This window comes from Choloepus didactylus, chromosome 5, assembly GCF_015220235.1.
Source record: "Choloepus didactylus isolate mChoDid1 chromosome 5, mChoDid1.pri, whole genome shotgun sequence".
Taxonomy (NCBI): Eukaryota; Metazoa; Chordata; class Mammalia; order Pilosa; family Megalonychidae; genus Choloepus; species Choloepus didactylus.
The window spans coordinates 160,797,892-160,822,234 of record NC_051311.1 but is presented as its reverse complement, the minus strand read 5'-3'; the positions used below and the strand labels follow the sequence as shown (position 1 = coordinate 160,822,234).

Below are 24,343 nucleotides of genomic sequence, written 5' to 3'. Positions count from 1 at the left end.
TTTCTCTAGCCCTCATTCTAGAGATTTGTTGTCCTTTGCCCCTCCTGCATTTTGGTGGTCTATATATTTGGAACACTAAACTCTTTATATATTAGGAACATTAAACTTGTCTTTTTACTTAACTTATGGTATCTTTGCCCCACAAGTTTGCTTTTGATTTTTCCCCCAAAGTTTTATAAAATCAAACTTATTTTGTTTGCCCTTTTTGTTCTGAGATTTTACATTATAGAAAAGTTTTCCTCACTCACAGGTTATAGAGGGATTTACTCATGTTTTCTTCTAGAGCTTATATGGTTTTGCTTTTTACATTTAAATCTTTATTCATTTCAAATTTATATATGGTGCTATGAAAACATCCAATTTATTATTTTTTACATATGTCTATTCAATGATCCCAATACCACCCACTAAGAACTCCATCTTTCCCCCAAGGATTAGAGATGACACCTTACCCATACACTAATTTTGGCATTTGAATTTGGGTCTATTTCTGGATTTTCTATTCTGCTTCATGGGTCTGTCTATTATCCATGTGCCAAAAACCATACTCTTTTAATAGAGGCTTTTCAGTCTATTTTAATATCTAGTAGGGCTAGTCCCATCTTCTTGCTCTACTTTTTCAGGGGCCTCCTGTCTATTCTTGTTTGTTCTTCCTAACTAACTTTATAATTGACTAGTACAAGCAAAAAAAAAAAAAAAAAAAAATCTGGTAGCATTTTATTGGGATTACATCAAATTTATAAATTGATTTTAGAGAATACTTTAGGAAAACACGATGCAGTGTCTTCCTATTCAAGAATATGGTATGTGTTTTCATTTGCTTATGGCCACATTTATGTTTTCTGGAAGTGTTTTATAGTTTTTCTGTGTAAGTTTTATGCATTTCTTCTTAAGATTATGCCTAGGTATTTTATTGTATTTTACTTATTTGCTGTGTTGAATCATCTTCTCTTTTATCAGAGCTACTATCTGGCTTTCCCTTGTATTCATGAAGGACATTGGCTTTTGTATTTTAATTTTACAGCCTGCTACTTTATTAAATTCTCTTATCTTTTGTGGTTTTGTTTTTTCATTTTTGTGGGGTTTTCCAGATATTTAGTCATGGCATATACAAAAAGAGCTGATTTACCTCTTTCCTACCTCTTTCCTAATTTACCTTTTCCTAACTGCCCCGGTCCTGCTCAGTTTGAACTCTCTTCCCAGTGGTTTCTTCTTGGTAGAAGGCTGTGTACTGAGTGCCTAGGGCTTATTAGCTCTTAGGGTTTGCTGGCCCAGCGGCTCCTGGCTTCCGGACCCTGCAGCCATCTCTGAACTAGGGTGTGCGAAGCTCTTCCCAGGCCCCCGTGCTGTTCTCAGATGGACGGCCCCACATTCCAGTGGACAATTTGCTGGTGACTTGTGTCCTCCTGCTCTCAGCCCGTCAGAGACCACACCACTTCCCTCTACTTTGTTCTGCAGAGAGGCTGAACCATGGGTCTCAGAGTCCTCAGAAGTCCATTCCCACCCTCTTGCATTGGGGCTTGTGGGAGATGCCTTGTCCATCTAGTGTTGCTCTGTGGGTTTTGGCTTTGCTCCCTTAATCATTCTATTTTTATGGGGAGACCTGGCAAGATGAAAAATTATGCCAGTCATCTATGGGATGGCTGCTATTTAAACAGAACAGAAAACAGCAAGCATTAGTGCGGATGTGGAGACATAGGAATCCTTGTCTGTTGTTTGTGGGATGTAAAATGGTGCAGCAGCTGTGGAAGACAATTTGGCAGTTACTCAAAGAGTTAAACATGGAATAACTATATGACCCAGCAATTCCACTCCTAGGTATATACCCAAAGGAACTCAAACAGATATTTGTACATTAATGTTCACAGCAGCATTATTCATAATAGCCAAAAGGTAGAAACAATGCAAGTGTCCATCAACAGATGAATGAATAAGCAAAATGTAGTCTACCCATACAATGGAATATTAATCAACCATAAAGAAAAAAAGGATTAAAGTACTGATACGTACTACAACATGGATAAACTCTGAAAATATTACACTGAGTGAAATAAGCCAGGTACAAAAGGACCACTATTATATGATTCCACTTATGCAAACTCATAGAGACAGAAGGTAGATTAGAGGTTATGAAGGGCTGGGGGGAGGGGGAATTGGGGAGTTACAGCTTAAGAGGTACAGAGTTTCTATTTGGAGTGAAGAAAAAGCTTTGGTCAGGATGTTGGTGATGGTGACACAACATCGTAAATGGAGACAATGTCACTGAATTATATACTTAAAAATCATTAAAATGATAAATCTTATATTTATGCTATCACAATAAAAATTTTAAAAAATCTATGCCATAGTGCTCCATCTTCCTGGATTTCCTCTCAAATTCTCCTTTAAACTTGATATTCTAACATAAGCATAGCTTTTCTGATTGGGAAAGAATATCTCTTAGGATGTGTTCTAGATTAAAGGGGAGCTAGTAGTGCTCCACACTGTAACTAAGGGATTTTTAAGAAAAATGGTTGGAGGTGGTTCCATTACACACTTTAGCAACACTAGTTTGGAAAAATACCAGGAATTTCCAGGTCATTGACAAACCGCATCAGAAAGACTGGAAAGAGACCAAAACTACATGCAGATCTAGAGAAAACTAGTATTTGTGGAAGGTTTCTTACAGTAGTTCTAATCAACACCCACCATGGAGACATGGGAGGAGGTACGATGGCTAGCATTGAGAGAAAGGTATAAATTGGAGAGATTTTCCAGGAGCATGATGATTTCTTTAGTTTTGTGTTTTATTTTAAAAATTCACACAGATTTTGCATCAAGCACCACAATATCTGTGCATATTTTAATATTAAAACACATTTAATTTTAAATACTCATCGAGTTAAATCAATACTCTAGGAAGAGGTGTCATATTCGATTTATGGTTTCTCACACCCGTGGACCATAGGTGGGGAAGCACAAGTCCCAGGACACCTGCTAAATGCACAAGTGTGAGGGTTCAATCCGATCCTGAGTATGAAATATATTTCTGTGATGGCAGAAGCTGAGGTCTAGAGTGGTAAAGCAATTTCACATCACTAGAACATTGCAGACACACATTTGGTGCCTCTGATACATTTTCTCTGCATCCCCTGCACTTGAGACCATGGTTTGTCACGTTGAAAAGGATGGTTTGGAGGTAAGCAAAGTTCCCCCACCTCCACCTCCTCACTCCCAGATGGGAACATTCTTCCAGAACAATTGACTGCAGTCCTTCCTAACCCAGAGGACCCTCCCTCTGGAAGGGGAGCTGGGCCAGAGCAAACCCAAGGAAGGCACTTGCACCCACCTCAGTGCAGCCTGTGTCCGATTCTCTTTTCTTGTCCTCTCCTTGGCTACCCTGAGCTGGGCCGCAGAGGGTGGACGGACCCAGCGAAGGTGTCGGGCTCGTTGTCGGGCAGCGAAGATCTGTCAGAGACAAGAGCCCCGTGAGCCACCAGGGTGGCCTGATGGAAGGAGAGGACTCCTTGGCATTCCTTCTACGCCAAGAACAGCACCACTACCATGCTATGCATTTCATTTGGTATTTTAAGAATAAAGAGCATGCCTGGTATTTTGGGAATAAAGAGTTATTTTGTACTGGTAACATATACAAGGTTGTTGGGGGAGGGGAAGGGCTAAGATCCACTTTTAAAACTCTGCGCATGTCCCAGGCAAGCTGCTTTGGCAGGGAATGCAGCTGGGCTATTAAAAAGATTTGTTTTGCATAAGAGGCAGGTCTAATACTGCCAAATTAGGGGAGCTATTATTTTTGGTATTTGCACACTATTTTTCTCTTCGAGACCTCAAAACATGGAAAAGCCATTTTAAAGAACAGTTTTTAGCAAGAAAAGACCTTCGTTTGCCTTTCTTTAAAAAAAGCATCATTGCTTTCATAGTATATCTCTTTATAGTCAGGGCATAATGGTAGGCAGATAAATCAGTCCATTGAACGTATTCATTCATTTCTTTCTCATCCTCTCATTTGAATAAATATTTGACATCCATTCCCAGAGCCAGGCACTGGGTCAGGTGCGTGGGAGATCATAAGAAATCAGAAGCAGTCCTTTTTCTCAGAGAGCTCCTAGTTTTTAAGAAATATATACCAGGGACACAACAGGAACAGAAAGCAGAAAATTGTATATGCTAGAGGTGCACACAGCCCTTTGGGGAATCAAATACTACTCCAAGTCCACGTGCCAAGAGCTCTGAAGGGGCCTGGCAGTGCCGCTGGGATCACTGGGGAGGATTTCTGCTCAATGGAGGGGCTCATGCATGTGGGGCGGACAGACTTTAAGGTGCTAATGGGATGTACACAAGAGGTGGCAATAGGAGATTGTGGACCCGGCCTGTAGGAAGAGGTGAGGCACTGACACTGAGATCACGGCTGAATTCATGGGAAGGAATCTAACCCCTGAGTTGAGATAATGAAAAGGATAAAGAACAGGTCAGGCAGCCCTTTGGGCTGAGCTGCACGTGACAGACAAGGAAAAGGAGGCTTTGAAGAAGAAAGTTGAGATCCAACCAGTGTAAGGAAAACCAGAGCCATGCTGCTTCTCAAATGCTAATGTGATGGAGCTGGAAGGAATGCAGAAGAAAGGGGTTGCCCGAGGGGTGGCTCCCAGACCTGTCACCTATGTCCTCTTTCTCAAATTACTTCACCTCCTTATGCCTCCATTTGCCTCATCTTTAAAATGGGGTATAATGATGCTGCCTACTTCATGAGGTGTGTAAGGGGCAGGTGATATAATAAACGTAAACAGATTGCTTAGCACAATGGTGAATGCAGAGTATCTATTCAACATATATTTATCGTCATCATCATCAGGAGTTCCAGGTGGGGCCAAGAGTTTGCAGAGTAGGAAGCCACTGGCAGGACATTAGACGTAGCATTTGGCCACAAGTAGCTCATTGCTCTCCTTTGAGAGGAGGGGAGTAGAGCTGAGGAGAGGTAGAGATGGGCGCCTGGGGTTATTTCCTTGGTGATAATTGGCTCTAGCTATCTCACATGAGTATAAAGCTGCACACTGTATTTCATGTGTGTTTACATTAACATGCCGGTTAATGTCTTTATGGCAACTGGTAACCCTTTCTCTTCTTTCATGTCATCTATACTGCCCCAGAGGATGCTGTGGGCACAATAGACAAAACTAAACATGGAAGGAGGGAGGGAGGAAGGAAAAGAAGAACAAAGAAAAGAAAGCATAAGTTTTCTGTGTGTCCATTGAAATGCAAATGGTCTAAAAGTTCTCCAAACTCATGGTCAAGAAATACATTTCTCATTTGCATCAATATTTTAAAATATGCTCATTTTCGTGATACTCTGATTTCTTTGGAACTGGGGATAAAGGTAAGGAAATAAATCCTTACTTGTGTGTGTACATCACGAAGCATCCCATGGCTCTTCTAAAACTCAAATATGAATTTAAAGAATGATTTCAGATATGCATAAGAACAGAAATTCGATCTCTAAAGCTCTATTAAATCTGCACAGGTAACTTTCTCACTTTTTCAAATTCACTTGCATAGTCAGGAATGCAACAGTTTGAAGAAAGTTGCTCCAATTCAGATTCCAGATTCTTGGTGGCATCTTGCAAAGACTCATTAAAAAAGTCATTGTCGTCTTTCCTTTTCCAAGCAAAACTCAGAGCCATAAAACATATCTAGAAGCAAAATTTGATACATATCGGGACAGTCAGTGGCACAAAGTTTGTTCATGTTTCACACCAAGCTCTCTTTCTGTATCCAATCACAAACAAGACTCCATTTCTAGTGTAACACAGAAGACACTGGTAGACAATGTCCTCGATTTCTGGCCCATTCACTAGATGTGGCCATGGGTGAGACCTCAGTTCTATAAGTCTCAGTTTTCTCAAATGTAAAATGAGGGTCAAAGTAGTCCATTCCATGTCAGATTCTTATGAGGATTAAATAACACAGCACAGGTCCTAGCTCCCAGTTATTTCTCATCACCTCTGTAATTAAGTCATAAAGAAAGATGATACGTTACCAAAACCCTTTTTGCCTTTTCAGGTCTCCTGTTAGTGGAAAGCATCCATAACGTGGAAGAAGTTTCTTACCATCAGTGGCTGGGTGAGGAAAACACAGCACACCACGGAGAGGCCCAGCAAGTGCAGCCACTGTCCACACTGCTCCGGGTCAAACCTGCTCCCGGAGAAAGGGCCATGGTCACCAACCCTCAGGAAAGCCAGCAGCCTCCAGCTGGGGCCATCCAAGCCAGAGATACAAGATGGCAACAGGCGGACCCTCGTGCTGGGGGCGGCACATGGGAAGGGGCTTGAGGGCCTTGGGCACTGGGCTTTCTGCCCTTTGGAGGGGAGTTGCTCTTGCTGCCAAAAAAAGGAGAATGTCTACCTCCCTGAACCTGCTCAATGGGAAGGTGAAAGGAGAATCCAGTGCACAGACACAGAGCAGAGTGCAGAGAGAGGAACAGGGAGGAGAGGAGGGGGGGCAATAATAACAATTAAGGATAATGATGATGATGATGATGAACTAACATCTAGCAAGAACTGATAGGTGCCAGTCACATGCAAACAGGATCACATTCAGTATTTCATTCATTCCTCATGAAACCCTATGAACTAAGCACTATTAGTGTCCCCTTTTCTACAAATGGGCAAACTGAGGCACAGAGAAGTTTTAAGCAACCTGCCCATCATCATAGAATTAGCACATGCAATTAGGACAAAGAAAAGAGTAGGAAACAGAGTGTTTCAGTTCTGTGGTGACTCTTCAAGTCTGATGATGACATGGGGCCCAAGGGAGCCATGCTGAACTGGACCCAGGGTCAGCCTGCGACTCTATGATAATGACCCCTATGGGGTCAGCTTACAGTGGGCAGGAGCTACTCCAGGATCCAGATCGAGGGACAGCGCATGCAGGGAGGTGGAATCTGAATCAATGAAACAGGAATCCTAACACCTGTGTTCAGGTGCAGGCTTTTTAAAATAATGTGGGACGATTAATGATAATTTTTATACCCATGCATCAACTCAGGGCTGGCATCTTTAGGACCTCAAGAACTGTAGCTGCTTCTCTCCTTCCCTCCATCCTTCCTCCCCTCCCTCCCTCCCTCCCACCTCCCAGCCTTCCTTCCTTGGGTCCTGCAGCTCCTTGTATGACCCGGGAGTCCAGGCCTGACAGGGCTGCAGCCCCAGAACTGGGTGGGCCCCTGGCATTTCGGCCTTGCCTGGGAGTTGATTCAACCCCCACGATGAATGGGGGAGAAACTAGCAATAGTGACTCTGGTGCCTGCATTTTCTGAGTTCCAGAAATGCACAGGTTTCCTCATAAACGCTTGACTTCCAATCAAAGGGCTGGAGGATATTTGAAAAATCTCACGGCTCACCTGTATCCTAGAAATCCTGTTCCCAAACCACAGGCAATGGACACCATCCCACAAACGGCCCAGGCCACTGAGCCGGGCCAAGGCGGAAACAGCCTGTGCAGCAGGGGAGCAGGTCCTTCAAACCTGCTGCTGGGTGCTGAGGAAGAACGGAACAAAAGGTGACACGTATGAGTCAACCTCTCCATTTTCACTGATGCTGGGATTCCAAATTTCACGTAGGTGGGGTTTTACCCTCTGTTCCCTTTTTTTTGTCTTGGCTGTTTGGAAGCCCAAAGTTTCATTATCCCTCTGCCTTCCCCACAGATGCCCTGGTCTTGGGTTTCTACCATGGTTTCCATGGTTTTACAGTTCTGTTGAACTTGTAGTTTCCTGCAGAGGGAGCGGAGTCTAGCCTGGGTGCATGGAGGCCTGTCTCCTATTGTCATTCTTACAGGAAAGTTGCTGTTTAAGTCAGTATTTTCCATCCAAATGGTGCCACGGTCTGGGGTGCAACATCTGGCAAATGTTTTGTGTTTTTCACTACATGTGCCAAGTGAGGAAGAGAGAAGGAGCAGAAAGGACGACAGTGTGTTGTGGGGGCTAGGGGTAGGGGTGGGGTTGGGACCCTGCCTGAGGTGGAATAAAGAAGCATATGGGGGTCTGCTTGCCTCTGGGGGTGGGGCAGGTGAGTGGCAGCACCTGCTACCATGTGGTGCCGTCAGAGGGCTCTCGGGATTCTTTCCTCCTGAATCTGCCAAGAGCTTCCTGCATCACAGGCCATGAACCACTCTTTACTCCCACCCCCTGAACAACTACACAGGGAAGCCTGAATCAGTGGGTTCTGCTGAGATTTGGACCAAGTACCTATATGTCAACAGGGCCCTGCATTCCTTTCAGAAACTGCTCCTGACCTGTTCAGAGATTTCTCTAGTGCCAGGTACATAATCAGAAGGTCACTCCCACTCAGTGTTTTAGGTCTCTGAGGGGGGTAGCCTGGAGTTGTATTTTCTCCTGTGACAGCTCTTATAAGTGAGTCTCCCACTATGGGGCACATCTAAAGTCTCCACTGTAATTTGAGCCAAATTCCATGCTATTCTAGAGCAACTAAATGTAAATTTCAGGAGACTTTGAAGCCTACTATAAAGCTACAGTGGTCAAAACAGCATGGTATTAGCATAAAGATAGACATACTGATCAATGGAATCGAATTGAGAGTTTGGAAATAGACACCCAGATACAAAGTTGACTGATTTTTGATAAGGCCCCCAAATCCACTGAACTGGGACAGAAAAGTCTCTTCAACAAATGGGGCTGGGAGAACTGGATAGCCATAACAAAAAGAATGAAAGAGGACCCCTATCTCACACCCTACACAAAAATTAACTCAAAGTGGATCAAAGGCCTCAATATGAGAACAGTACCATAAAACTCCTAAAAGATTATGTAGGGAAACATCTTCAAGATCTAGTATTAGGAGCTCACTTCTTAGATCTGACACCCAAAGCACAAGCAATGAAAGAAAAAATAGATAAACAGGAACTCTCCAAAACCAAAACCTTCTGTACCTCCAAGGAATTTGTCAAAAAGGTGAAGAGGCAGCCAATGCAATGGGAGAAAATATTTGGAAACCATGTATCTGATAAGAGACTAATATCTAGCATATATAAAGAAATCCTACAACTCAACAACCTTAGTACAAACAGCCCAATTATAAAATGGGCAAAAGATATGAAAAGACATTTCTCTGAAGAGGAAATACAAACTGCTAAAAAAGACATGAAAAAATGTTCATCTTTACTAGCTATTAGGGAGATGCAAATCAAGACCACAATGAAATATCGCACACCAATAAGAGTGGCTGCCATCAATCAAACAGGAAACAACAAATGCTGAAGAGGATGTAGAGAAATGGGAATTCTTATTCACTGTTGGTGGGACTGTATAATGGTACAGCCACTCTGGAAGACAGTCTGGCAGTTTCTCAGAAAACTAGATATCGAATTACCATGTGATCCAGCAATTCCACTTCTCAGTATATACCCAGAAGACTTGAAAGCAGTGACATGAACAGACATTTGCACACTGATGTTCATAGCAGCACTGTTCACAGTTGCCAAGAGATGGAAACAATCCAAGTGTCTTTCAACAGATGAGTGGGTAAACAAAATGTGGTATATACACATGATGGAATACTATGCAGCAGTAAGAAGGAACAAATTCTTGAAACATATGGCAACATAGATGAAACTTGAATATAATTCTGAGTGAAATAAGTCAGACACAAAAGGAGAGATAGTGTACGTTACCACTTCTATGAACCATCTGAACAATGTAAAATCAATGTCTTATAATATGCAAATACTGGGGACACAGTGATAGACAGTAGCTAGTGAGGAGGAATGATAATCTAATATGTTCAGATATGCTATTGTTGGTGAATTCCAAAGTATGGTAATGGATAGGGGTGATGATTGTTTGTAATGGGATTATAAGTATCAGAGCTGTATTGAAGCTGAATAGGAATGAAAGGGGTTGTTAAAAGGCATGTTTCCCACAGATTCTCCTATGCCAGCTAAGCCCCAAAACCCAGAGGAAATAGCTTCTTCAAGAACCTCAACTAGATGAGTTCCCTTTGCTCATAAAGTTGACACCCCTTTTCAACATGAACAGGTTAGGGTGGTCACTGCCTAGACATCCCTGAAGATCGGGAAAGTAATTAAACTAGAGGAAGGTGTAGCCGCAGACAAGATGGAACTTAACAAAGGATTATGAATACTGAATCTTTATATAATTTTCTTTTTCTTAGTAGCTAGGGTATTAGAATAGCTAGAAGAAAAGAATTTAAATGGCAGAACTGTGACCCATAGTATCCTTTGAAATTTGTTCTGTATCTATTTTCTAAATTGTAATTTGAAAGCTATACCTTTTTTGTATAAATATTATATTTCACAATAAGGAAATAACTGGAACTATGGTACCATAGCTCATAATAACTTTGGAAATTTCCTACGTATCTTTTTGTTAAATCATACTTTGAAAGATATTAACTTTTTGCATATATGTTATATTTTATAATAAGGAAATAACTTAAACTGTGGAATTGTAACCAACAATATTCTTTGAAGTTTGCTCTCTATTTGTTAAATTGCACTTGGAAAGCTATCATTTTAATGTATATATGTTATATTCTACACTAAAAAAATATGATTAAAAAAATCAGGAACATTTGAAAAAATCAGGTCAGGGAGCACGGGATGATCCCTTTAGCCCTCTGTGGGCCAGTGCCACCTGGATCCATGGCACCAGCCTCCCCTCACACAGGTACCTTGGCAGCAGCGGGCTCCCTGCTGGAGTCCTTGGTCTATTGCACTTCAGTGTGACAGGGACTGCCAGTGTCAACCCAACATTCTTTTTCCTTTTTTTTTTTCTCCATGTAATAGAACATGCATTTTAATCAGATTAGCAATGCCCATGTCCTCACTCAGAGCTAGATGCATTCTGTGAATGAGTTTTGGCTGACACGGTATTAGTGGAAGGCTCTTAAAAGGAAGGGGTATACCCTTCTCCCCCTTCTTCCTTACTGCAGCCTGGACTATAGACCTGACGGCTGGATCTCAAGTCACCATTTGGGGCTATGAGGTGATATGGGGAGGACAGTGGAGCAGCAAGATATAAGTGGGCTGGGTCCCTGATAAGGATGGAGCCTCCATTCAGGCCTGGGTTTCCTTCCTTCAGACTCTTCCATGAGAGAGAAACAAATATCTATCACACTTAAACCACTGGTATTAACCCTCATATGCCTTCATTTTCCTCTTACATGTGGCTAAATTATTTACCCTTCTCTACGTGCTCCCATCGCTCTCAGGGCACAGAGGCCTATGTTGTGATGGCCACTCCCCAAACTAGAGCACTCAGTAAGCCACAGAGACCTCAGGCTCTGCCTCTACCACTGCTTCAAGGTCCCAAGACAGCTTCCCTTTCTCCAGGATGGTCTGCTCCCAGAGAGGGAAGAGCCATTGCATGTCTTCCTGGAGCTGGGGCTCCACGGCAGCATTGCTCAGGCCCCTGGCCCCAAATCTGTGCTGGACCACAAGCCTGACCTGGGTAGAAGTTTGAGAGACACATAAAGCCAAGACTCTGCCCAACCATCCTTGTCCCCACTGGCCAGTGCCAGGACTCAGAAATCCGAGGTTGAATCGTAGGAACGCGCCGATAGTCAGCGACTGTTACCCCATAGGGTGTATATGTCCTGAGAGGACAAAATCAAAATGGATGCACATATTCCTATAACCAGCTGTCAATAAGAAATGGTGAATTGGCTTTGTATCAAGAGCAGAGAAAGTTAGAGAGCCCTGGTTTATAGAACATTTCCGGCCTCAGCCTCCCCCCGCCCAACCAACAATGTGTCCTGGTTGCTGGGCACTTGTTTGTGTTGGAGATGGCACCCTCCAAGGATTCCAGAGAGTCAGATGTGCCTACCAGGATACTGGCACTCAGAGGCAGAGCTGTGGTGAGCTCTGGAGCCATGGGGGGCCTGCTGATGGTTACCCACGTGTTTCTCCAGGTGGTGCTGGAGCAGCTTTGGGGTCCTATGATGATGATGCTGAAAGCCTGAGAAAACTCCTAGATGCAACTGGTTTTCCCTAGGAGATCCTGATATGTATGGTTGTGGTGGTTCATACAGTAAAGTGCCGGAATGCTATAAGGAAGCAACACAAGCTAGCTGACATTATTTCATAAACTCTGTGAGAAGACTGGCCTGATGACACCAGCCCATGAAGCCCTCGAGTCCTCCCTGGTGGAGGCCAGTCCTCTGACTTTACAGACTGCGTGCTTGGCAGCACTCAACAGAAATCTCAATGGCTCTTCATCTGAGGATACAAGACACTTTCTGGAAAAAGAACTGAAGAGCGAGTCCCTCAAACTCCCACCTCATGGAATGGCAATGGCTCACCTTCAAGATAAGACTCGGTCACTCCACAGGGCAGTAGAATCCCTCCAATCCCACATGACTGATGCAAAAGAGACCTTAAAAACATCCCAGATGAATGGAGAAAAACTTCAGAAGAAAAGAATGGAGGCTGTGAAGGAAATACTCATTTCAAGAATCTATAAGTGATTGCCTGAGAAACTGTGGGATGGAAGCAAAGGGTGCGAGAAGCAAAGGAACAGCTAAAAGTGAGTGAATACTCCAATGCAAGAATGGAAGAGGCTGTGCCAGTTTGTACATTTATGCCCGCCAGAAAAAGCCATATTCTCTAATGCATTCTTTTTTTTTTTTCTTTTTTTTTTTTAATTGAGATATATTCACATACTCTAATGCATTCTTGTGGGGGCAGACGTATTAGTGTGGATTGGGTTGGAACCTATTGGTTCAGTGTCCATGGAGATGTGACCCACCCAACTGTAGGTGATAACTCTGATTATCATGGAGGCGTGGCCCCGCCCATTCAGCATGGCCCTTATTTAGTTTACTGGAGCCCTATACAAGCTCAGACAGAAGGAGCTCATAGCTAGCTGCAGCTGAGACAGACATTTTGAAGATGGCCATTGGAAGGTGATGCAGACATTTCAGAGATCACCATTTTGAAACTTAACCTGGAAGCAAGCAGACGCCAGCCACATGCCTTCCCAGCTAACAGAGGTTTTCCAGATGCCATTGGCCATCCTCCAGTGAATGTACCCTTTGTTGATGGACACTTTATGGCCTTAAGACTGTAACTGTGTAACCAAATAAACCCACTTTATAAAAGCATTTTGCATTCTGGCAGCATTAGCAAACTAGAACAGAGGCTGTGGAGGGTAAAGAGAGCCAGATAAAATCTCTCACTGGCACTGTGCTGAAGATCATACACTGCCTGACCACATTCGAGACATGGGTGATGGCAAATTGGAATCAGACAAAAAGAGGGAATCCAAAGTTGGAGATCACCTAGCCTATCAGTCAGCAATTGGTCTGAATTAAACTCACTCATACTGTGAACTTAAATGTTTCCTGTAAAAGGCTGGAAGAGGAAAAACAAGAAATATTCAAGAATCTGAGTGAAGAAGAAAAAGATGAATGAAGAGATTACAAGGCAAACAAAAAGTCTGCAGAATGAGCAAACATCTTTGCAGTCTGAAAATTCGCTGATGGAAAATGAGATAGAGAAGTTTCAGATGAAACTTCAAATACTTCCTGAGGTCTACCAAAAACACATCCTGCAGCTTAAGAGAAGTTCAATTGAAGAGGAATCTTACTGCTCAGCTATGCAGAGGAAACTTCACCGAGAATATAGAAAAATCAACTTTGTCTATTGGAAGCACAACCTCTATAAGAAGATGGCTGAGGACCTGGACAAAGAATTGGAAAGAACCACTTCCTTCAATGATGACTTTATGTACTATGTGTGGAAAGCTCAACAAATGGAGCTGGAGGCTCTTGCCACTGAGAGGAAGCTCAACATGCTAAGAAGGGACAATGATTACAAGAAGGGAATATTGCAAAAGTAGAGATGGAGTCCCAGTTTTTCCCAACTGGCCTTTTGCTACAGATGTTCCAACTTCAACCTTTGGGAACCTGAAAGTTTGATTCAGTTTTCATGGCCACTGAAACCCCACTATCTTCAATGACAGCAAAACATCTGCCGGGTCTTTGGTCTTTAAAAGTAATATTGATTAATCTCATTTTAGTTCAACTTCTGTCATTTCATTGACACTACAATTACTATAATTTCTAGGATAGTATTTTACAAATAAACATTTGTTTAATAACAAAAAAAAGTAAAAAGAGCCTTAAAAGAAAATATCAACAAATTTGTTTACATAAAATTTTTTTCAACTAATAATTCAGTTTAAATGGCAGTAGCAACTAGGACAAATACTACCCAGTTGACAAAGGCCTAATTTCCTCAATGCATGACAAGGATTTACATATCAATAAGGAAAAAGGATATTAAAAGCTTAACACAAATACGGGCAAAGGAAATGAACAGATGACAGAAAACACAACAAAATGTCTTTTAAACATATGAAACGGTGGTCAACTTTACAGATAATAAACAAAATGCATGGCAAAACTAGGTGACACAATGTCTACTAAGTAGATGAACCAAAAAAGATCAGCCACAATGGGGGAGTTTTCCTGACCCTCCCCTTTCAGACTTAGGCATTTTCTTGTTGTGCTGATTTAAGAATAAGCAAATAAATAAATAAAACATTTTGTGAGCATTTTTTAACAGGCACTCACCCCATGTTGCCTCCCTCTGCAGTCTTCCTGGGGAGCCCCAGGGCCCCTCCGGGGAAGGCCCGATGGCTTCCTGCAGAAGTACAGAGACGGTTCAGAGACGGGTCCCCCAGCAGCGCGGGGGCTGCTCAGGAGGGAGGTCCGCATGGGGGTGCCCTGTACCTTGCTGAGCCTGAAGAGCAGTGACAAAAGCAGGGCGCCTGGGGAGGCCAGGAGAGTGCACAGGAGACCTACCCCGAAGGGTCCCAGAGTGACGTCAGCAGGGCCAACACCCCACGGGAGCTGCAATCACCCAAAAGCCACAGTTAGACGTCACCAAGTTTATGTCTGCCTTGCAGCTTGTGATCGTTTGGTAACATATATAGTAGCAGAATTAAATTGTCTAAATATAATAAACTATAATAAATTATATATAATTTTATTGTGGTATATATATATAACGGAATTTGCCATATTAACCATTTTTTGAGTTTACAATTCCTTGGCATTAATTCCATTCTGAATGTTGTACAACCATCACCACTGTCCATTTCTAAGAATTTTTCACCACTCCAAACAAATTCTGTACCCATTAAACAATAATTCTCCATTCCCTCCTCCCCCAGGTCCTAGAAACCTCTAATCTGCTTTCTTTCTCTATTAGTTTGCTTCTTCTAGATATTCATAGAAGTGGAATCATACAATATTTGTCCTTTTGTGTCTGGCTTATTTCATTCAGCATAATGCTTTCAACGTTCATCCAAGTTGTAACATGTTTTAGAACACCACTCCTTTTTAGGACTGAATAATACTCCACTGGGTATATACCCATTTTGTTTCTTATACGCTGGGTTGTTTCCAACTTTTGGCTATTGAGGCTAATGCTTCTATGAGCATTGGTATAAAAATACCTGTCTGAGTCCCTGCTTTCAATTCTTTTGGGTATGTATCTAAAAGTGGGATTGTTGGGTTATATGGTAACTCTATGTTTAACTTTTTGTGTAACCCCCAAATTGCATTCCCACCATGTCTGCACATTTTACATTCCCACCAACAATGACTGAGTGGTCCTACTTCTCCACATCCTTGCCAACACTTGCTATTTCCCATTTTGCTGATAATTGCCATCCTAGTGGGTGTGAAGTGTTGCAAATATATTTGATGTGAGTGCATACAATATATTTAATAAAAGTTCTTTCTCCCTGAATCCTTGACCTGCCATCCCAGGAGTGAAAAAAAAAAAAAATCACAAAAAGAAGTCATTTCAGGTTTCCTCCTATTAGAAATCCTCTGGGATTGAATGAATGTTTGCTGAATACCCACAATACGCCAGGCAGCAAGCTCAATGTCCTCCACATGCTTAGCTGACTTAATCCTTACTACAGTCCAAAACGGCAGGCATCAATGTCCCCGTGGGTCAATGAGAAGAGAGATGCGGCCAGAGGCCCAAGACCACAGAATTTGTCACTGTCAGAGGAGAGGGCTGAGTTTTATTTTCCTAACCGCTGGCCTGGTTCTTTCCCCAGGGACATACCTGCTCCCAATTGATGATATTTCTTTATCATCTTTTTACAAATGCTATGCATGTATTATTCTTCTTTTTAAAAATTCCAGTATACTCCTACTGAAAACACAGTGTTTTTTTTTTGTCCCCAGCAAAGTCCAGGTTACTGATCTAAGTTAATCTCTGCCTCTATGAGGGATAGTTAAACCAGATGTGCACAGTGGCATCCCAAGCTAAAATGCGGCCAGACTGATTTTTGTCCAGAGTAAATTGTTTAAATTTTAATTAATTGCCCACCTTAAAAAAAAGTCCAGAGAGTTCTTAAAAGAAATTCCAGGATGCCAACCTCTCTTGGAAAATCGAAATCAAAATCCCCATAGCCCAGCACCCCTCTGGACCCCTCCCCAGCTCCCTACCTGGCTGATATCACCTGGGGGCCCCATGAGGCCTGTGGGCTGGGCTCCCTGGTTTAACCCTTTCTGGGAGGCCCGTGATTTTTGTTAATGCCTTTAGTCAAGAAGGTTCCACACTGTAATCTGGGATGCAGAAGCACGCTTGAAGGAAAACACAACGCTCACACCTGTTCCTGTTCCACAGCTGTGAGCACAGCAGTGAGACACGAGTACACACACACCAAGGAGAAGGAGACCGTGAGCCGCGGGGTGTGCAGATAGCGGCTGTGGGAGGGCCGGCTGTACACAGAGATCCACACGTGGACATCTTCCAGATACTCAGTGAACTTCGAATACAAAAGCTACAACAGAATCCAGCAAGAGAAGTATTTACCAACATGGGACATTCACAGGAACAGAGTAAAATCTTAATCGATAAGCAGTAATTTCCTGAGAGGGGACCGAAAATACATCATTTTACTACTTCTTGTCACTTCTGCTACAGTTCTGCCCCGTTTGCTGGTTGCTGAATGCTGGGTGCAGGCAAAAATCTGTGCTCAGCACTCCAACCCTCTGCAGCTGGGATCTGTTCTCCCCAGACTCATCTCCAGCGAGGTGCTCTGACCCACCAGCATTCTGCTGGAAGCCCCTGAACATTTGCAAACACTGTTCCTTCCACCTAGAATGCCCTTCCAGGCTTGTCAGACACTCAAACGTCTTCCCATCCAGCTCAAAGAGGCTTTCTCTCTAGAGCCTCTGCTTCACAACCCTCACCTGGCAGAATCCATCACAGCTCTCATTTGTGTTCCTAAGAGACTTTTAAAAACTCTCCATTTCCAGCACTTTCCCCAGCAACACAGCTAATGTTTACTGGGCTCCCTGTCCTCAGTCCTCACAGTATCTGCCACATGTAGGTGACACACTGCTTAGGGAATTGAGCTGAGTTTTAAAAGTTGCATTTCAATTCAAATAATGCTTGGTGCTCCACATTGTTCTAGAACAAACAGAATGGTAAGTAGAACTGACATTATGCAGTATAAACAGAATACAGATGCAAATACCAGTGAAGCAGTTTTAACAGAATGAGAATACATCTTCCCAAATCAATTGATCAGCCAGCAGGAGATTCATAAGGCACAGCCACTTGTGCTTATATTAGTAAATTAGTAAGTATAGGCTTCTCACAAAGAGTTCTCAAGCAAAACAGTTTGAGAATAAACAATGTGCATCTTGTTCTTAACTATATTTAACCAGCTAATGTTCATCCTTACATAGAAATAATTATTTAAGGGAAAGTCCCAGTTGAATTGGGCCTTCAGTTTTAGGTGTTGAAGAATTTCCATGTGGCTGATCGAAAACGCTGCTTTCGTATTTATTCATTCCACTCCCATTTGCTAAATTAGCAGTGTCAGGCCTGAAAATGCCCAGAGAGTAAATATGGCACTCCATACACCGCAGAGCAGAGATAGAAAGCATGGGAAAGAAAGCACATGGCAAGAGCTAGTAAAAATGGGGGGAAATGTCAACATTCATTGATACATTATCATTGTGAGAGGCAGCCAAAAAGTCACTCATCAGAAACATCAAGTTGCAAGCATGAAAGTGTTTCCCACAGCATTTTCAATAATGGAGAGAAATGAGGAAAACCAATCTAATAGCTGGATATTTAAGCAAAGAATTGTGCTCCATGAACCATATGTGGTCCTAAAAGGATGCTTTTTAAGAAAATGTATAAAGAAAAATGTAAAATATTAAATGAGAAAATGCAAAATGCACAATTATTATGCTTGCTGAAAACATATTAGCATATAAGGAAAAATTGGAAAGGAACATGCAAAAAAGAAAACTTTCATAGTTGGTGTGATGGTTAAGTTCATGTGTCCACTGGGCCAGGTGATGGTGTCCAGGTGTCTTGTCAAGCAAACACTGGCCTAACCATTACTGCAAGGATATTTGTGGCTGGTTAAGAAACCAGAAGGCTGGTTTATTAAATTCATCAGTCAATTGGCTGCAGCTGTGACTGATTATATCAACGAAGGGCACGTCTTCCACAATGAGAGAATTCAATCAGCTGGATTTAATCCAATCAGTTGAAGACTTTTAAGCAAGACAGATAGAGGACCTTCACTTCTTCTTCAGTTAGCCAGCAAAGCGTTTCCTGAGGAGTTCATCAAATACCTTCATTGGAGTTACCAGTTTGCTGCCTGCCCTACGGAATTTGGACTCATGCATCTCCACAGTGCATGAGACACTTTTACAAATCTTATATTTATAGATATCTCTTGTTGGTTCCATTTCCCTAGAGAACCATAACTAATACAGTTGGTTTGTGAGATTATAGGTGATCTCTGTCTCTTTACACAGTCTCCTAATACCTGTCACTGATCACGTATGCATTCAGGTTATTAGTTACCCCCTCGCCACCCACCTTCCAGAAGCCCAGGCCGCGGCGCAGACACACAAGCTCCCGCTCCACACGTCCATCGCCGTGGCTCACCGCCAGCCAGCACTCAGCGGGGAAGAACCAGCTGTGCCTGGTGGGCAGCTCTCTCACCATCACGTGGCTGATGTACCAGTCTGGAGAGGGGCCACAGCTGTTGTGCCACAGGTGGATCTTCCGAAGAGGACCTAGATGCTCAGGAACGCTGGGGACACACACAGAGCATCATGTCAGCCAATGGCACAGGCCTGGGAGTGTCCTGGGGAGACAGAGCCAGCCTGCCTCTTGTCCTTAAAACACATTGGAGATGTAAAGAAATAATTAATATGCAGAATGATACAGAAAGGTCTTTTGCAACATGCAAGGGTGGACAATTCTTTCTTGAAGCCCCTTTCTAATCATTTAATTGCAGGCGTTTGGGGGCAGGGTGGAGCCCGGGGACTGTGCACAGAGGGGTTTCAGACTTATTGGTTTTCCTTGACCAAATTGCTAAAATCTCATCAATTTATATGGATCTGGCTTGGATTAGTCTGTAGTTAACTTTCACTCTATTAATGAAGACATAACAATTCAGACAAATATCATAAATAAAAATTTCCAAAGCAATAAATATTCAGCTCAGTACTTCCCTATTTTATAAAAACATCAGGTACTTGCACTCAGATCTTGACAAATTATCCCTCTTTCTCCAACTCTAACACTTTTATGTTGCCATGAGTCCTTGTTTCTCCAAATTTGGGAGGAACCTAATCCATTTAAGCACGTTTAATGACACAGAAAACACCATGATGATGAACTTTTCTAGCAAAGAGGATCAATAAATCTCTTTCTCTCTATCCCTCCTTCCCATAAACATAATATTCATTCCATTCCAAATAACAAATACTTTACAAAATTGTTTTATGTAAATTGATGCTCCCCATTAGAAACTAATTGGTTTCTAGCTTCTTGTTAAGCATTTCTACATTTTTGCATTTCTAATAAGCTTACACTAATTCTGACCACTCTCCTTCCAAAATTAGGTAGTCAAAATATTTTGGAATACCTTAATATAAAGGTGTGCCTGGAATTCCTTTCGAACAGAGGTTTCTCTGGACAATAGAGTTCTTTGGTTTCAGAAAGTCCATTTTCACCACATAAAATGATGTAAACCTCACAAAACAAAGACACGGGGTAAAAGTTCAAGATACTTAGCACAAGAAACCAAATTACACTGGAGCAGGGGCTCCCTTGTGCGCTGCTCCCAACTTCCCATCCTTCCATAAAACCACACTTGAAAAAGCACCCTGTGTCCCAGCAGGGAGCCTATTCAGACCCCTCCCAGGGCTTCAACAGGAGTGAGCTCTAGAGGAGTTCCTAGAAGTGGTGCTGGGTAGAAGTGGCTAATTTTCCACATACTTTATCTGGAAACTCTAAAGCTCGTCTCAGATTCACCAGGACATTCATTTTTCTCATACAGGCAGGGAACACAATAGCGGAACACCACGGACCATCTTCCCCCTTCAACGGGCAGGAGGACACTGGGGGAGTTCTGTGGGGTGTCAGAGCTGGGCAGGGGCCCAGGGAGGGCGAGCTGAGTCCATGGATACCTGAGACATGCCCTGTAAACACATGTTCACTGTCAGGAGCTGGGCTTGTCGCTCCTTACTGGTGTCTTTTTGTACATAAATTTACAATTTTGATGTAAGTGTCATGTATCAATCTTTCTTTTGAGAAATGCCCTTGCGTAGTTTTTGTTTTTGAAATCCTTCCCCATCCCAAAGTATACATTTTCTTTGAGTAGGTTTTAAATTTTGTTTTTCACATTTACGTCTCTAATCTTTTGGAGTTTATTTCTGTGTGTAATGTGAAGTAAAGATCCAATGTCATCTTTTTTTCACAAGGGCAGTCATTGAGCCAAAGCATGTTCTTGAAATGTCCAAACTTTCCCTCTGATTTGTGAGGCCTCCCCACGCACCAGGGTTGGTTCTGGGATCTCAGATCTGTTCCATGCACCTGTTGAGCTGTTTGCTGACAATGCTACACTCTCTCAACTACAAAAGCTTCAAGACAAGCCTGCTTAGGATAGCTCCTGCCTTGTTCTTCTTTTTAGAGCTGGCATGACTATTCTTGAAACGTTACTCTTCCATTTTTCTAGAGTCAGTTTTTCAAGTTCCACAAAACATGTTCCTGGGATTTTGATTGGCATTTCATTTTCAACTGAGTCTCTCTATGCCTTTGTTTCTCATTCATAAAATGGATATATTAGTAGAACTTACAGTGTTTTTAAGGATTAATAGGATGGCATACAGCAAAGCCCCAATTCGTGCCAGCTACCACGATTGTCATTATCAGCACTAGCTTTATAGATAAACTTGGGGAACATTAATACGGGAAAATTAGTTTTCCCACCCATGAATAAATATAGCCATTTATTTGAATCTTTTATATATACTTGGTTTTTCTCCATAATGGTCTTGTATGTATTTGCTGGATTTATTTCTAGGCACCTCATCATTTTGTGGTTGTGATGAAGAGGCTCTTGTTTTCTATTACGTGTTCTAAATGGTTACTGCTGTTTTATGTTTTTATCTCAATCACATATCCAGCAATTTTCCTATATTTTCTTATTTGTTCCAATTGACTGAATATTCTCTCGCATTTCCTAGGTAGACAATCCCAATATTATCTGCAAATAGCAATTTCTGCCTCTCCTTTTCCAAATCTTACACTCTTGTTTGAGTTTCTTGTTTCATTACCAGCATGGGGATTCCCAGTACAATGATATATACAATGAGTGCAGACATCCTTTAGAATTGTCTAAATTTCACAATTAAATATAATGTGTACTGTAGGTAGAGATCCTTTGTTAGGTTAAGGACATCCCTTTGTATATGCACTGCTTGTGGAAAAAAATATTAGAATATATATTAATATAGCTGATAGACCAAGGGCTTATAGCAAGTAAAAACTATTCATGCTTTAAAAAATGCACTGTGCACCCATTTTCCTGACGCCATTGCACCCCGTCTTACCCACCTCCTTCATCTACCTTTCCTTCAATTAGTCCCCCTTCTCCACACTCCCAAACCTGCTCGCTCTCTTTTACTGTGGATGCCATTGCTTTGGCTTTTAACTATGAAGCGGATGATTCCCTCCAGAAATAGGGGAGTACATCTGAAGTGCAGACAGAACCCACCCTCTTGTCAGAAAGAATTCTCTGTTGGGTTTGTGTCAGCATGCTTCTGCCTTGCCTTCCCGGAGGTGTCTCTGACTGGGGCTTCAGTTTCTGCCCACACAGACCTCCCTTCTATAACCTGCCCTTGCTGTAGGTACTCCCACTTGAATCATATACTGGACTATCTCCTTCATCCTCCTACCAATTTGATGGTAAATTCCACTCTAACTACTTCATGCTCCATCAGTCCCTCTGGAAAATTTTTCTTTAGCTCCAAGCCCCAACTCAGCCATGCCCCAGCCTCTCCCCAGAGTTGGTCTGGACAATTCTTACCCCTTTCTCCAGAGATCTACTTCTGGGAAGTGGGAAATGGATTAACATTAAATCAGAAGAGTACAACTGGGTTCTCAAAGCCTCAAAGTCCCATTGAGACACAGAACAAATTGTTCCCAGTTGCTTTCAATAGTGAAGACATAGAGAGGAGAAGAATTTGAGCTGGCAGCCCTGAAGAAGTGGGGGTTCCTGCATTCCATTCTTACCGATGTGCAGATAGAGGGAAAAATACAGTGACGAGGGTGGGTAAACTCTACTTCAGCACTAAGAAGGCATCAGTTGTGAAAGAAAAAGAGAGATGTACCACCAAATCCTGCATTTCTGGCCCCGTCACTCATGCCCACCAACACTCTTAACAAACAGCCAAGGTGCATTTCACAAATGCTCATGAGTACCTTTGCACTAAGCTGGGCTGCAGCCCGAAAGCCCGTGTCAATAACAACTGCATACAGCTGCTGGTCTGATGGAGCGTTTTCTTGTAGAAAAATGTAACCCATTTTCTGTTTTTCATGACGATCTACACATTTGCTCTGAGTAGCCAAAAATGCATAGAGCATCATTAAAAACACAATAAAAATACTGGGAAGCAGGTTTTCTGTGTGACTGTAAATAAAAGGAGAGAAATAAAAAGGGAATTACTCATGAAAGGGAGCATTTAGAAAAAGAATGACACTCTCTACCCCATCCTCACCCCCAACATCCCCCACACACACCCGCTGACCCTCACTAATATGTTTTTGAGCTTTCATTTTGTAACTGGGAGAGGAGAGTTGATTTTATTGGGGAAAGTGGCCTGGTAAGGAAAGACATAGGGAAGGGAGTGGAGTGGCTTCTGACCCCTCTGGGCATCTGGGAGAAGGTGCTAGAGGCTGAAACAAGAGGACGTGGAAGATACGAAGCTGCTCTGTGGTCCATGTGACCCTGAGAACACAAACTCTGGAATCAAAGAGGTTTTGTGACAAACCCAGACTCCATCTTTGAAAGCTGAGCTATCTTGGACCAATCACCTCCTCTCTTGGAGAAACTTTCTTTGCAAAATATAGAAAAGAACACCAATCTCACCAAGTTATAATAAAGATGCATTAACATAACATACATAAAATGCTTCAGGCATACAAGTGCAATTAATGTTCCCTTCTTTCCTTCCCTCCCTTCTTTTCCTCCCAGCAGAACAAGGCTGTCAGCTGTTACTGGTACCCAGCCTCTGTATCAGGTGGGGAGGGGACTTGTGTACCTGCAGGTTTTACTCACCTCCCATTCTCAAGCACCAACCTTGGCTTGTGGGACAGATAATACAACCCCCAGAGACTCACAGAAAGGGGTTCACATCAAGTCACTTGTGTGGGGACTGTAACCCTGATATGGTGTTCTGACTGGAACCAAGTCCTGGGGATGTTTGATGGGATGTCAAGGGGTAGGCATTGGGTGCCCACAATGCATGGGTATGCTCTCCTGCCCACCTTGACTCTGCCTAAAGGTTGGGCTCCGGTCTTGGTTTTTTTCTGACTAACATTCTTCTTATGCCTGAGGACAGAGCCTTCCCTTGCACCCCATCCCATCACCCTGGTAGGGTGCTCACAGATTGCTTAACTTCAGCCTGTTCTTCTTAGGATTGTACCAAGCCCCTGGAATGGCTTGGATTCTGGCCAGATCTCGTGGAATGCTGCATGATTTTTAGTGTTGCATTTGTCTGGATGTCCCCCCGGGTACAAGCCCACACTCCATGGTTTGCATCATATTGGTAACAATGCCAGCTTGAAACCATGGTAGAGCTTGCCGTACTCTGGGTCCTTCCTGATGACTAGACTGCTGGTGACCTCATGTGGCCAGCACCTGCACACGTGATTAATGTCTTATCTGGTAATTAGCTGATGTGCTAAACTAGTCTACAAAGTAACCAACTCTCTGATGACTTATTACATAATAAAGTAAGGTAGAGTTCCCTAT

At 42.6% G+C, this 24,343-nt stretch overlaps 1 protein-coding gene across 1 annotated transcript in view; it reads right to left on the bottom strand.

Moving 5' to 3' along the window:
• The window catches only part of PKD1L1 (polycystin 1 like 1, transient receptor potential channel interacting), a 201,059-nt gene that overhangs the window by 59,861 nt on the left and 116,855 nt on the right, over window positions 1–24,343 (bottom strand). The window contains exons 32-41 of the mRNA XM_037837205.1: window positions 22,792–22,999; window positions 19,952–20,058; window positions 18,895–19,111; window positions 16,655–16,828; window positions 14,754–14,873; window positions 14,595–14,664; window positions 7,388–7,523; window positions 6,099–6,183; window positions 5,526–5,681; window positions 3,329–3,447 (exon numbers count right to left, since the gene is read on the bottom strand). Coding sequence (XP_037693133.1) covers window positions 3,329–3,447; window positions 5,526–5,681; window positions 6,099–6,183; window positions 7,388–7,523; window positions 14,595–14,664; window positions 14,754–14,873; window positions 16,655–16,828; window positions 18,895–19,111; window positions 19,952–20,058; window positions 22,792–22,999 — 1,392 coding nt within the window. The remainder of the gene's footprint in view (window positions 1–3,328; window positions 3,448–5,525; window positions 5,682–6,098; window positions 6,184–7,387; window positions 7,524–14,594; window positions 14,665–14,753; window positions 14,874–16,654; window positions 16,829–18,894; window positions 19,112–19,951; window positions 20,059–22,791; window positions 23,000–24,343) is intronic.